The 15,511-nt window shown below is 36.0% G+C and overlaps 1 protein-coding gene across 2 annotated transcripts in view; it reads left to right on the top strand.

The window, feature by feature from the left end:
• The first annotated feature begins 11,020 nt into the window (after positions 1 to 11,020).
• The window catches only part of LOC149158173 (UDP-glycosyltransferase 72B1-like), a 39,064-nt gene continuing 34,573 nt past the window's right edge, over positions 11,021 to 15,511 (top strand). The window contains exon 1 of one of the 2 annotated variants that reach the window (XM_089436147.1): positions 11,021 to 12,698. In XM_089436147.1, coding sequence (XP_089292273.1) covers positions 11,225 to 12,698 — 1,474 coding nt within the window. In that variant the 5' untranslated portion in view covers positions 11,021 to 11,224. Of the gene's footprint in view, positions 12,861 to 15,511 lie in introns of those variants that run through there. The other variant, XM_089436148.1, reaches the window with a different exon arrangement.

The raw sequence follows: 15,511 nt of genomic DNA, 5'->3' as shown, positions 1-15,511 counted from the left end.
TTAACATTTAAGATCTAGGGCTAAAGAACAGGCGTAACATTTAAGATCTAGGGCTAAAGAACAGGCGTAACATTTAAGATCTAGGGCTAAAGAACAGGGCATTACGCCTGTATGGTTGATCTGGTTGTTTGGATGAGGCATATGATTTTATAAGAAAAGGCCAGCGAGTCCCTGCATGAAGTTAACATTTATAAGAAAAGGCCAGCGAGTCCCTGCATGAAATTAACATTTAAGATCTAGGGCTAAAGAACAGGGCATTACGCCTGTATGGTTGATCTGGTTGTTTGGATGAGGCATATGATTTTATAAGAAAAGGCCAAAGAACTAGTCTCAGAGGTACCAAGACCTGTTCTGACAGGGTATAAGTGCTTGTTGAATAATGGAATAATTATTTACAAAAATCTAATCATTGAAGACTTAAAATAAAGCACATAATTCTAGAGAAGAGAGTAAATTTCTATTGCAAGTTATCTGAAACATATTTATATCTAGCAACATAAACTGGAATACAAATAACGCAACCAAGTTTAGTAGTTTAATCAAGCCAAAGAATTTGGCCAACATGTTGTAAGAAATGAAGGTACTATGTTTCTAATTTAATAAGACAAATCTGCCATGCAAGGCTCGAAACTATGACCAAATTATCTCATAAATAACAACAACAAGGGAAATAAGATTGAGTGGTATCAATGTTGCTAACATTTACACATGAATAAAACCTAGAAAAGACCTATATAACATATTTGAAATAATGTATGCTGCAAACCCAAAACTTAAAGAATTTAACAGTGTCAAGACATAATCATCACATGCCCAGGAGAAGCCCAATCATAAAAATGGTTGATCTGGTTGTTTGGATGAGGCATATGATAGGGCTAAAGAACAGGGCATTACGCCTGTATGGTTGATCTGGTTGTTTGGATGAGGCATATGATTTTATAAAAAGAGGCCAAAGAACTAGTCTCAGAGGTACCAAGACCTGTTCTGACAGTCTCAGAGGTACCAAGACCTGTTCTGACAGGGTATAAGTGCTTGTTGAATAATGGAATAATTATTTACAAAAATCTAATCATTGAAGACTTAAAATAAAGCACATAATTCTAGAGAAGACAGTAAATTCCTATTGCAAGTTATCTGAAACATATTTATATCTAGCAACATAAACTGGAATACAAATAACGCAACCAAGTTTAGTAGTTTAATCAAGCCAAAGAATTTGGCCAACATGTTGTAAGAAATGAAGGTACTCTGTTTCTAATTTAATAAGACAAATCTGCCATGCAAGGCTCGAAACTGTGACCAAATTATCTCATAAATAACAACAACAAGGGAAATAAGATTGAGTGGTATCAATGTTGCTAACATTTACACATGAATAAAACCTAGAAAAAACCTATATAACATATTTGAAATAATGTATGCTGCAAACCCAAAACTTAAAGAATTTAACAGTGTCAAGACATAATCATCACACGCCCAGGAGAAGCCCAATCATAAAAATGGTTGATCTGGTTGTTTGGATGAGGCATATGATTTTATAAAAAAAGGCCAAAGAACTAGTCTCAGAGGTACCAAGACCTGTTCTGACAGTCTCAGAGGTACCAAGACCTGTTCTGACAGGGTATAAGTGCTTGTTGAATAATGGAATAATTATTTACAAAAATCTAATCATTGAAGACTTAAAATAAAGCACATAATTCTAGAGAAGGCAGTAAATTCCTATTGCAAGTTATCTGAAACATATTTATATCTAGCAACATAAACTGGAATACAAATAACGCAACCAAGTTTAGTAGTTTAATCAAGCCAAAGAATTTGGCCAACATGTTGTAAGAAATGAAGGTACTCTGTTTCTAATTTAATAAGACAAATCTGCCATGCAAGGCTCGAAACTGTGACCAAATTATCTCATAAATAACAACAACAAGGGAAATAAGATTGAGTGGTATCAATGTTGCTAACATTTACACATGAATAAAACCTAGAAAAGACCTATATAACATATTTGAAATAATGTATGCTGCAAACCCAAAACTTAAAGAATTTAACAGTGTCAAGACATAATCATCACACGCCCAGGAGAAGCCCAATCATAAAACATTTCTTTCCAAGCATATATGTATATGAATAATGAATTTATAGTACAATTTTGTGAAGCATAATGGATGAAAAGACAAAAGAATATCCATTGATGTATTCAGTGAAAAGCCAAAAACATTCTATCAAAAACACAAGTAAAATCTAAACTTCATCCACGAACCTATCCTTTGGTGGCTAAAAATTCTAGAAAATGCCATTCAAGTTTCATAAACATTACATATACCCAGTGAAAAACAGATAGGGTAAATCCTCTACCCTTAGAATTTCAAATTTAAGTATACCACGAAGAAACCCTGAGAGGGAATTCGGTTTAAAAAGAATCCTATTTATAAAATAACAAAGGTTGTTGATTTCTTAGCACTCGGTGGCTTGAGAAATAAAAAGACAAGGAAGTACCTGTAACCCATGCATGCCAGTCAGATGAGGTAGTCCTTGAGCATCTTCACAAGAAGTTGAAGGAATTAAACATTTTGAGGAATTTTGCAACCACAAAGAAATTTTGGGTCAGACCCTTATCCACAAAATAAACAAAGCGTGTAATCTCAACAAAAGAAAAGAAGAAAACCCAAGAAACATTAGGGTAATTGAATTTAATAACTTCCCACACTAAAGAGTCAAGCCAAATATTCACGCTCATGATTGTTAGTTGGGCACAAGCCAGATAGTTGTCGAGGTAGTAGAACAATTTATTCAAACAATTCGTAACTCCTAGCACAAGAGTCGAGTGGGGATCTTACTGTAAATCTCCTATCATATTCCGGTACAGGGTGAGCCAGAGAAACGAGACATTTTGGAATGTTAAACCTATTATAACCTGGGCAGAGTTAGCATACAAATACAACTCATAACCTTAGTTGAAGTGGTCTAAAACGCAAAGAAAGAAAGAATATACATAGAAGATCCCTTGGCTGCTAAGTTGTAGAGAGCATTACCTAATGCAACGATGAAAAAGCCATAGCCGTGCAAGGGTTCGGTAGGTAGGCAACTTGCTTTCTATGTTAGATGAAGCTTTGGAAACTACTCCTGTAGTAGTATGTGCACTAGTCAAGACATGAGGAACTTGACGGGCTAAAAACAAACAAAAAATACCCTATTTAATTGGTGTTCAAATGGTCATCGGTAACTAAGCTTTCATGCAGCGGCAAAAAAAATGCAGAAATTATCTCAAATAAATTTGGCAAGATGAGTCTAGGCGAGAAGTCAAGTACGCAAAGACAAGGCACATGACAAGAGGAAACTAAAATTTCAAGTGTATACTAACTGAAAGAGAATCAAATCTACAGTCCTCGACCAAGCCCTTTGACAGTGCACAATGCTTAAAATTGACAGAGAAATTTCAAAATACGGTACACATAAGCACTGAGAGAGGCTACAAGATTACTTAAGTTAGAAAATTCAGGAATGCTTTTGGAACCCGACTAGATCATAAGAAAACAGCGTTTCAAATTGTAAGGCCTACACAAAAGCTGTCATTTCTACACTCGTATAGACCTGCTTACTCTAAAGCTGTCAGCCATTCTACAACAGAAACATCCAAAACTTTACGTTCTAAGGTATGCCAAAAATGCAACAAACTACTGGAAAACTTCCTGTCAAAAGTAGATCACAAGCAAATGGTGCGATCAAATAGAAAATGGACAGTCGAATTAAAATTTCCACAAGCAAATGGTGCGATGAAATAGAAAATGGACAGTCGAATTAAAATTTCCACTCTCCCATAGATTGCAGACCTTAGATTTGATTCCTCAACTTTGCCAGCTCAAAATCAAAATCATTGTCATAGAATGATTTCAGACTGCAAGATATAATCATTCATTCAGCCATTTTAGCGATTCGAACGACCTGGAGATAAAGATTTGCATATTAGTATCCATTCTTCGCAGAGATGCGCATAACGGGTACCTTGTATGAAATGCATTGTTGCAAAGTAAGACCAAAAAGAATTTAACGATTGACATATCTGGTTATTGACGATCAAACAAAATGCTTGGAAATACCGAGAAATCCCAAATTTAAAGATTGGAACATCGATATTAATGACAATAGCTTAAGATGCTCGGATTTTCTTATTCTCCGTATTTTTATTTTTAGTTTGAGTTTTACATTATAGAATGATCGACCACAAAAGATCTTAATACAGGGACTGCTGTGTTCTTGTAAAAGAATTAAATGCTACTCTTAAAACCACTGCGAAATTCAGATTAACAAAGGAAATTGGAAAATCAATGAAGACATGAAGCTTGAATAAGAATTGAGGACTTCAAGACTTCTAAACGCAAGAATATGCCTATTCTTGGAAAATTTCAATCTCTGTAAATCCCTTATGTTCATCAATCTCATTTAAAACGCGACATTCTTAACAATGGGAAAAATGAAAATGCAAACGGAAAAAGGAAGAAATTGTTTAAGCAGGCAAAAACGTTGGAGATACCAAAGAAAAGGAGAGACAGATTCTGGCCTGTATCTGGTGCGAAAGTGGTCAAAAATAGACAATGGGAATACCGAAAAGGCTTCTCTTATGGAGAAAGGCGGTGAAAAAGGGTGAAGGGAAGGAATGAGAATGGTAACGCCTTTCAGGCTTAAATATTTTAAACATAAGCCATGTGAGAACGAGAAAATAAAGGCAGAATCATGTAATTGTATTATCATTGGCATGTAAAGGCGCATGGAATAAAAAAAGAAGAAAAAAAGTTAGTGGACTATGTGGGCCTTCGCATGAGAGCCACATGCCTTGCCACTCTATCCTCTATCACCATTACATAGCATGCAATCCGTAACAGCGCCACTTAAATGTTGCGTCAAGCTAACATATGTAACTCAGTTCAGAAAGCCAGCGTTTAATTCTGCAATGAATGTTCATTGAGCTTTACCTTGAGTGGCTTGAAAATGAAAAAACTGTGTCTGTTTTCCTCACTGCCACCGTTTTCTGAACAGGCAAAAACGTTGGACATACCAAAGAAAAGGAGAGACAGATTCTGGCCTGTATCTGGTGCGAAAGTGGTCAAAAATAGACAATGGGAATAACGAAAAGGCTTCTCTTATGGAGAAAGGCGGTGAAAAAGGGTGAAGGGAAGGAATGAGAATGGTAACGCCTTTCAGCCTTAAATATTTTAAACATAAGCCATGTGAGAACGAGAAAATAAAGGCAGAATCATGTAATTGTATTATCATTGGCATGTAAAGGCGCATGGAATAAAAAAAAAGAAAAAAAGTTAGTGGACTATGTGGGCCTTCGCATGAGAGCCACATGCCTTGCCACTCTATCCTCTATCACCATTACATAGCATGCAATCCGTAACAACGCCACTTAAATGTTGCATCAAGCTAACATATGTAACTCAGTTCAGAGAGCCAGCGTTTAATTCTGCAATGAATGTTCATTGAGCTTTACCTTGAGTGGCTTGAAAATGAAAAAACTGTGTCTGTTTTCCTCACTGCCACCGTTTTCTGAATTTGTCAGCGCGATTCCATTGTTTATCTCATTTTCTGAAACTGTTTGTGCGATGCAGAGTCTAGAAAGTTCATAAAAAACATGGGGGCACGAGATATAAGAAGCCTGCAATACCTGAAACGTAATGTTTCAGGCGATGAAGTAAGGCGAATTGACTGCAACAGTAGCGCTGTTATATGTACCCAACGGTTTGCCGTCGGGTCCGGGAGTCTCAGCCGTGTCGGACCATTGTATAATGGTGGAGTCTGCGCCGTCTCCTTGCAGCGTTAAGGTACGTTCACTTTTTCGCTGAACGTTTTCACGATTCACACAGCGATATATACCTATGAGCTCAAGAAATCCCGCTAATCCCCATAAGACCATAAAAACATATGCCAGACCTTGCTAGGGTGGAATTAACCCAACAAGAAAAATTGAAAAGACACCCTGTTCTGGGTTATGACACGCTTAAGTTAAATTTGTAAGTAACGTACTTTGGGGTCACCATGTGAAGTATGAGAGAAGGGTAGGGAACCTCACCTATAAACCAAGATGCTAGAATCAGGTGTGAAAACCATCGTTGTGTAATTACAAAAACTATCGATGTAGTCTATCCTTGAAGACATACCTGTAAACGTGAGGAATAACAAAAAATATCCGTGTAGGGTTGCATAGTAAACTGAATTAATTGATAAAAGAAAAATTTTAAGGAAGCGTTTTAAAAGACAGAAAATTATCTAGAAAATAACGTGGCCATTTCATTACTCGATTGCAACAAAGAAAAGGACATGGGATTGTTAGTCTCGGTATGAATAGAAAGCAAAAAAGAGTAAATCTAAATGCTAAAGGAAATTATGAGCCTATCGAAAGGATACCCTTCAGGGAAAATAAAATTTTAGAATAACTTACCCAGTTGGGTTCCCAATTCACAATGCCAGAAGAGGGAAATGCGTTCCTATTCTTGCACAACCATAGTGGAAAGGTAAAATAATTACTATGAGTATTAACAAATTCTAATTCATGGAAAAAGGATGAAATTAAAAATCTTAAAATTCCTAATCACCTGGTAGGATGGGGTTTCAAAAACAAAAAGAAAAGAAAAACGCCGAGAAAAATCCTGTTCATAGACCCTGTTAAGGAAAAACAATAGCCAGTGAGAGTATAAAACAAAAGTAGGCCCAATATGTTAAAAAAAAACTAATTAGTGCATAACTCTATTACAAAGGACTTGTCTGTTTTCCTCACTGCCACCGTTTTCTGAATTTGTCAGCGCGATTCCATTGTTTATCTCATTTTCTGAAACTGTTTGTGCGGTGCAGAGTCTAGAAAGTTCATAAAAAACATGGGGGCACGAGATATAAGAAGCCTGCAATACCTGAAACGTAATCTTTCAGGCGATGAAGTAAGGCGAATTGACTGCAACAGTAGCGCTGTTATATGTTCACCATGAGTTCACTGCTCCAATGGGTTTTGCTGCTCCATATGCACATTGGTCAGAGGCGTTGATATAGATTGAGATCGAGCAGTTCCACCGCCTTACCCCGAACCACCTTATACTAACAGCTGTTGAACCACCGCATGCACCAGCTGCCAATGCACAACCTTGTTATAACCTTACGAAACCTTCGCATACCCCGGCAGATAATAGGAATCTAAGTAAAGTTAACATTAAAACCAGACCGGTGACGGTTAGCGGCGAAAATGCACTTATTGCTTTTAAGCTATGGTCGAGGCTCTTCCGCCTCGGGAAGAGGCCAAATAAGATGGCCAAGCTGAGGTGCGAATGAAACTTAGGCATATCCCCGCACAGAGCATTTCGAAACTTTAGGATAACAACCGAATAACACATAGAACTAATGCTATCTCCGTCCGGAACGATTACTATAGTCCCTGCCGGATGCCAGATGGCAGGGACTAATAAGGACAATGGAAGAACAAAACCATGAAAAATGGAAAATATAGAAAACTATAGATTAGCAAAGCTTTTGTAGCTTTGAGTGGAAATAGAGGTTAATATGAAATTTTGGAAAACTAAAGGAGTTGTATTATAAATTAAACAATTGATCGTGATATTATATTTTTTTTTATTAATGGTTTGGTTATCGCAAAATAATATTATTTAATTATAATATTTTAATTACAATGGAAGTATAGAAAAATAGAAATATGATTACTAAAAAATTATTATAGATATATATTTTTTTTAAATATTATCAAAAAGTTAATCAAATTATGAAAAATGGCGTTTTTCTAATATTTGTATGTTATATTTTCTCTAAAACATAATGTATATGTTGGTGTTAGGTCTTGAGTTTAGTATGTAAATGTATATGTTGGTATTAGGTCTTGAGTTTAGTATGTAAATGATGAATTTTTTTAATAAATTTGTTATTATATATATATAATTGAAAATTGTAGTGAAGCCTTGAAATGATAAGGTTAGCTTTTAGGATCCAGTATGAAGGTTTTAACATAATCATAATGTTCTAATTTTTTTAACTTGTGAACGCTTTTATTTAATATTTTTCTAATTTGGAAATAGGTCAACCAATCAAATGTTATAATGGAAATTAAAAAACCACCCCCCCACACATACACATATATTCTCAAAAAGATATATATTTCAAATATGCACTAATATATTCTCAAAAAGATATATATTTCAAATATGCACAAATATATTCTCAAAAAGATACATATTTCAAATCTGCACAAATATCTCTAAGTATGTGCAGTTTCATTAGCAATGAATTGGTGGAGCATATAGAAATATGATTGAAAATCAAGAAGTTGTAAAGATGGATTTGTTTTGGTTTATGTGGACTAAACCAAGATGCTTGTTAATGGGAACCTAAAATCAAAGCATCCATCTTGTCCTCCAATTAATTGGAACCATTTTAAATAATGCATGAGTATTTATAAAACACCGACACACTTAAATAGTGTGATGTTTTAATAACATGTACATGTTTTAATAATGCACACATGTTGATTCTCAATCTCTCACTATCCTTTTCAACCCTCTTCTCCACCCCCTTCTCTCTCCCTCTTTTCCCTAACCTTCCTTCACTCTTCTCTCTCTCCCTCCCCTTCCCCTCTCTCTATTTTCCTATGTCTCCCTCTGATCTCTCTCTCTCTCCCCTAAAATCTTCTCTCTACGTTTTTCTCTATATTTCTTCCTTTTCTTATTCCTCCCCCCTTTTATATTTCCTTTCCCCATCACTCTCTCTCACCCCTTTCTCTCTCTCTTTCTCCCCCTTTATCTATCTCTCCCTTTCTCTCTATATATCCCCCTTTCCTGATCCTTTTCTCTTTCTTCCCCCTTATTTCTCATTGATAACCCCTCCTATCTTTTCCTAAATACCTATTTTGTCTTTTCATTTTCATATCCCTTCTATCTCTCCCCTTTCCATTATCACTATTTCTATCTCCCTCCCCCATTCCCTACCCCCTTCTCTTCCCCCCTCTCTCTCTCTCTAACAATTTCTATCTCTCCTCCTCTCCCTATCCCTCTTTCTATCTCTCTCCCTTTCCATACCTTCTCCATCAATCTCTCTCTCCCCCTTTCTCTCTCTCTTTGATAAACATTCCATCTCTAATCTCCTCTCTTTTTCCCTCTATCTCCCTTTTTCTCTCTTAAACCCTCTCTCTCCCACCCCCTCTCTCTTCCTCCCTCTCCTCCCTCCTCGATCCTTTTCCCCACTATCTCTTTCTCTCTCTATTCTTATGTCTCCTTCCTATATTCATCTCTCTCTCCTTCCCTAATCTCCCTTATATTTGTGTCTATGTCTCTCTCTCCCTAACCCCCATTTCTCTCTCACTCTTTGTTTCCCTATTTCTACATTTCTCCCCTTTCCAAGATCATATATATATATATATATATATATATATATATATATATATATATATATATATATATAGATAGATATATATATTCCTTTGTTATATAAACCAATCAATTTTAAATTCACTTATATTTAATATAGAGTGGACATGTGATATTAAAAAAATAAATTAAAAATAAATATTTCAATATCTACTATAACTAAAATATTTTAATGTGTATATAAAGTAATTGAAACTAAATTTTTGTGGTCATGCAACATACTTAATTTGTTAATTAAAAAAAAATGATAAAATACATTGGAATATGAAAATATTAACTTTATTTCATATTAATTATCGTCATTATGAGTTTTTGAATGCATACTTGGATTATGTAGATTTCACAACCAAATCATGTAATTCCAACAAATCATTGCTAAATTTAGGGCAACATAAGAGAATTAGGCTACTGCTAAACTAAAAAATTTCTTATTCTCAATATAAGGAGATGTATAATTATTTCCATATTTATCAAGAAGTTGACACATGATATTTACAAAATATTAATAACAAAAAAGTGTAAATGTGTAAACTATTTTACTATTGTTTCTCTCTTTATATATATAAAAGGATTGAAACATAGAGTTTAATAATAATAATATCATTTTAAGGTCACTGCTATGCTAGCGACCAAGTTAGTGTATGCCTACCTTATTGTTTGTGAGATAAGAGATCCACCATGAACAATTATTTAACTACTAAATTTTACAGAGGTGTATATACTTACCCACTATAGATTTTAAATTATGACATCTTAAGAGGAAACACATGTTTTTAGTCATTAAACCACTTAAATGTATGTGTGTACATGTAAATTCCTATTTTAGTTTAGGAGTTATTATATGTTTATGGGAAAAGTGTTTTTTCTTTCTAAACTTAATTTAAAGTGAAAAAATTATACCCAATTTTTTTAACATTGTTTTTTTTAAAACTAGTGTAGCTATTTAATTTAAATTAAATGGATGGTAAATGTCCATTCACAATAAGCATCAAACCATTTCATCATACATCTCAAGTTGCTAAAATAAAAAATCATAAAAATTAATTAAATTATAACAATATTTAAAATAATAATAATTATTATTAATTATAAAATTAATTAATATACATATTAAACATATATACTTTTTAAGATAATATGTAAAAAGATTTTTAACCATATAAATTATACTCACTTTATTATGGAAATTTTTAATCTATAAATAAATTTTGTTATAATTAAAAGACTTATTAACACCATATACTTAAAAAAACCACAACTTATTTCATATAACACTCATTCATATAATTTTTTTAATTCATTAATTTACTTTATAGCCAAAAATAAAAAAAAAAAAAAATAAAAACCATTACTCCGTTTAAATTTTAAATTAAGATCTTATTATTTGTAAAAAAAATTATACAATTTATTCCTCACATAGAATAAATCGAAAATCAAAATAGATTTACACCATCATTAAATATTTGGTATACAATATCAAATATTGATATAATAACAATTTGGTATAACAACGAATGAGCAAATTCGTTAAGATGTAAGGACCTTTAGCGAGTGAAGATGGGATGTGTGGCCTACCCGCTTTTCCTTCCGTCGAATATTTGTCGGCCTAATGACTGGCCTCCTGATGGACACGATTGTAGATTTCATGAATTCCATTGCAGTCCACATGAAAGGGAAAGTTCAATTTTATTGACGTGTGGAGGCGGTACACTTGAAACTGAGACCGGCATCTTTCTTCAATTATTGCTCAGAATTGCTTGTGATCCAGCAGAATTGCTCAGATCTGCTTGTGATCTACCAGAATTGCCATGGGAAGCCCAAAGCCTCATCTGGTCATCTTCCCCAGCGCGGGCATAGGCCATCTCATCCCCCTTGTAGAGCTCGCGAAACGTCTCTCGGAAGGGCATGGACTGTCCGTGACCTTCATGACATGCCAATGGATGTTCCCCTCTCATCTCATCGCTGCTTTCTCCGACGGCATGGCAGCCGCGTCACTGGACATCACCTTTGTCCAGCTGCCGCCGGCCGAGGTGGAGATCGAAGGCGCAGAACACATGAAAATCGAAACTCGATTAGCTAAGATTATGGACAAATCAAAAAGTTCGGTAGAAATTGGTCTCAGATCCCTCCTCGACTCTGTATCGCCCGTCTCTGCTTTCATCACTGATTTTTTCTGCACCGCCATGTTCGATGTGACAGAGAAACTCAGCATACCCACGTACGTTTTCTTAACTTCGACTGCTTCTCTGCTTTCTCTCATGTTCTCTATTCCGAAGATCGTCTCGGAGATTCCAATTTCGTTCAAGGACGCCGATTTTCCAGTAGAGGTACCTGGCCTACCGCCGATCTCGAGCACGGATATGCCTACTCCTCTGCAGGACAGGTCGGATGAAGCCTTTTTCTGGTTCGTCCACCATTTCTCGCGCCTTCGGGAAATAAAGGGGGTTTTGATAAACACCTTCGAGGAGCTAGAACCTGGACCAATCAAAGCCCTTGTGGAGGGAAATATATCTATTAATCCCACTTTTAGGGATCTAATACCCCGCGTTTATCCAGTTGGGCCCGTCATATCCTCGTCGCCATTTGAATCCCGTGACAAAATTCTCCAAGATGGGCAGATGGATTGCCTCAAGTGGTTAGACAATCAACCGCCTTCTTCAGTTCTCTTCGTTTCCTTTGGGAGCGGAGGTGTCCTGCCCAAGACACAGGTTACGGAACTTGCCCTGGGGCTAGAAGCGAGCCGACATCGATTCCTGTGGGTGCTGCGTAGTACTCCTTTAAGGTCCTTTAAATCCGGCGAGAAAGCAGAGCCTCTCCAACTCTTGCCTGAGGGATTCGAGATTCGAACCAGGGACCAAGGACTTGTTGTTCCTTCATGGGCGCCTCAGATTCCTGTTCTTTCTCATCCATCCACCGGCGGTTTCCTTTGTCACTGCGGTTGGAATTCTACGCTGGAGAGCATCTCACATGGAGTGCCCATGATCGCTTGGCCTCTTTTCGCGGAGCAGAGGATGAATAAGTTTCTACTGGTTAATGAATTTCAGGTTGCGATTGAAGCAAAGATGGAAAGCGATGGGTTCGTACGGAGAGAGGAAGTGGAGAGAGCGGTTAGAGAATTGATGGAAGGAGAAGGCGGCAAGAGCATAAGGGCGAGAGCAAAAGAATTGAAAGAGGCGGCCAACACTGCATTGCAAGGAGGAGGAAGTTCATACACGGCCATGGCAGCAGTAGTGTCTGAGTGGAGAACAAATGCAGAAAATTCTGCAGGTGTAATCCCCAATAGTTAAGTAACCCTGCGTCGGAAATATATATTCTGTCGTTTATCGCCAATCCATTTGTGAACTGTGGTTTTTCTGGTATTATGTTAACAAATTTTCTAAACGTATATTAAACAGTATAAAGTGTTATATATTGTGATTTGAAATGATATACAATTATGTTCAATCGTGCATAAATTCATGAATTAAGTCAAGTGCTTTTATTATGAAGTTGTCGGAAATGCAGACCATTCAATTCATATCCAACGATGGATATGGGTGAAATCAACCAGTTAACTCTGTTCATCACATTTCTGTAATATTCTAAAATTTACAATTTTACATAGAGATGTTTATCCTTTTTTACAATATTATGAAACACTAACGTAGGGAACCATTGAAGCACAACAAAGCATCCAATATGGCTTATTCAATCATTTGAGCACGTGTTGGAACCATTCATTGTATATTGCAATTAGGATTCCTTTTTCAGAGAATACAATACATGACCACCTCAAGTATATTGGCAATAGGTACCACTTTATTTTGATATGGTATATTGGAAAACTACCAAGCTCCATCACTGTTGGGTGGATGAATAAATTTTTGTATTCATAGCCACTTGATAAGGTCAAGACTATCTTTCTTCAAAAAGAGGTTGGAAGTCATGGATTATTAAGAGGCTCTCGATTGAACATTGAGCTCTGGTTGCTCCTGGGGTGTTTCGGTACTTCTTGATGCTATGAGCAACCATAAAGTGAGTGGTTCACCTTCCCCTATAGGTACGCTAGGTACAAAGTGGGTGGTTCACCTTCCCTTGTGATACCTCATGATGATATATGACACATAGGGTGAGTGGTTCACCTTCCCCTATGGTGGTTGTCATATGTGTAGGTTTTTTTTCAAAATCTACAATTTAACATCAAAATTACTCACCCCTACATCCTCTAATAAAGTCTAAACTTTTTTAACGACAATGTTTGTCTATTGTCTTCTTCAGAAGGAGATGAATAGTTTCGAGCACAGCCGCCATAGTTACCGCCGTGAGTTCAATTAAACAATCGTGTGTTATTGCAAGTCTTATTTGTTTTTACGGTATTATTATATGGGTTTTATTAATCAGAGTTTTATTAATAGAAAGATATTCATAGTCATTATATTTTCTCAAAAATTTGTTGGTCTTATTTTTACTAAATTTATTGTCCAGCAAATGCCTAATTGCTTCAACACTTTGTGTAACCAAAGTTTAACAACTCAAAAATACCAAAAGGTGTTCAAAATCCAACAATAAACATTAAGATGGAACCTATAAAAATCACATTATTTAACCCCCTACCAATATGAACTCAATACACCTTCCCAATTTAAAAAACCTCGACTTTCACTAGATATTCTAGATATCCATTTTTCATTAACATTTTTAACACTCATTTATATTGTTTTATTAAATATGAGCTTCATTTTTTATACTTTCCAATATAAAATCCTTTTACCCCCTACTATATGCTCAATATATTATGTCACTTTTTCCTCAATATATACCCTTTGATATGAACACAAATGGTTTATCCCTATTATATGCTCAATATATTGTGTCACTTTTTCCTCAATATACCCCAATATGAACAAACATGGTATGGTATTGCTCTCCCAATTAAGCCCCCATTAGATGGAGGGGGTTTGAAATCACAGAGTGTTGGAGTTAATGCTTACATTCCATATTTAAGAATGTCAGGCCAGGGTAACTCCAGAATGAATGAGCGGAAGAAAAAACTGATTGATTTATTCATTAGCTAACTATCAGTTATATACATAAATATGACGGATCAGTTCATCTTCTTGATGACTGTCCAGTTCACCCATCCGTTGAGGATTAGGTGTCAACATTCCCCCCCTTAATCTGAAGGGATGTTGGTGAGTCCAAGCATCATTCTGAATCTTTCAAGCTTTTCTCTTCCAAGCGCTTTGGTGAAGATGTCTGCAATTTGCTCGTTTGTGGAACAATGACGGAGATGGATTGTTTTGGCCTCAACATGATGTCGGATCAGATGATATTTAGTATTGATGTGCTTAGTACGATCATGGAACTTTGGGTTCTTGGCCAACTTTATTGCAGAGGTGTTATCAATCATGAGTGGAGTTGATTGTATTTGTTTTACCTGCAAATCTTCAAGAATTTTCCTGAGCCACACAATTTCTTTCGTTGCTTCAGCTGCTGCCACATATTCTGCTTCTGTTGTGGAATCTGCTGGTATTGATTGTTTGCGTGATCTCCAGGAGACAGCTCCTGATCCAAGACTCATAGCATATCCTGAAGTAGATAGCCCAGTTTCTTTGTCTCCATCGAAGTCTGAATCAGAGTATCCAATCAAGTTGAAGTCGTCCACCTGTGTATGCTTGATTCCAAGGTCTTGAGTTCCCTTCAAGTACCTTAGAACTCTTTTTCCAGCAGACCAATGTCCCTCACAAGGCTTTTGCATAAACCTGGAGAGGATTCCAACAGCAAATGAAATGTCTGGTCTGGGAGTAGTGAGGTAGATGAGACTTCCTACAAGCTGTCTATACTTTGTTGCATCCTCAAATTCCTTTCCTTCAATAGATGTGAGCTTCAAGTTTTGTTCCATTGGAGTAGAAAGAGGATTACACTCTGTCATGCCAAATCTGTTTAACAAATCTCCAATGTATTTCTTTTGAGAAAGAAAGATGGACTTTGGATGTTGGGTTACTTCAATGCCAAGATAGTAATGAACATAGCCCAAATCAGTCATTTCAAAAAATTTTCCTAATTCTTTCTTTATGGATGCAATATAGCTTTCATTGTTCCCTGTCATTAAAAGA

Source organism: Pinus tabuliformis, chromosome 5_2 (genome assembly GCF_031772625.1).
Source record: "Pinus tabuliformis cultivar Carrire ecotype Pingquan chromosome 5_2, CPIR1, whole genome shotgun sequence".
In the NCBI taxonomy this organism is placed as follows: domain Eukaryota; kingdom Viridiplantae; phylum Streptophyta; class Pinopsida; order Pinales; family Pinaceae; genus Pinus; species Pinus tabuliformis.
This window is presented reverse-complemented; position numbering and strand designations above follow the sequence as displayed.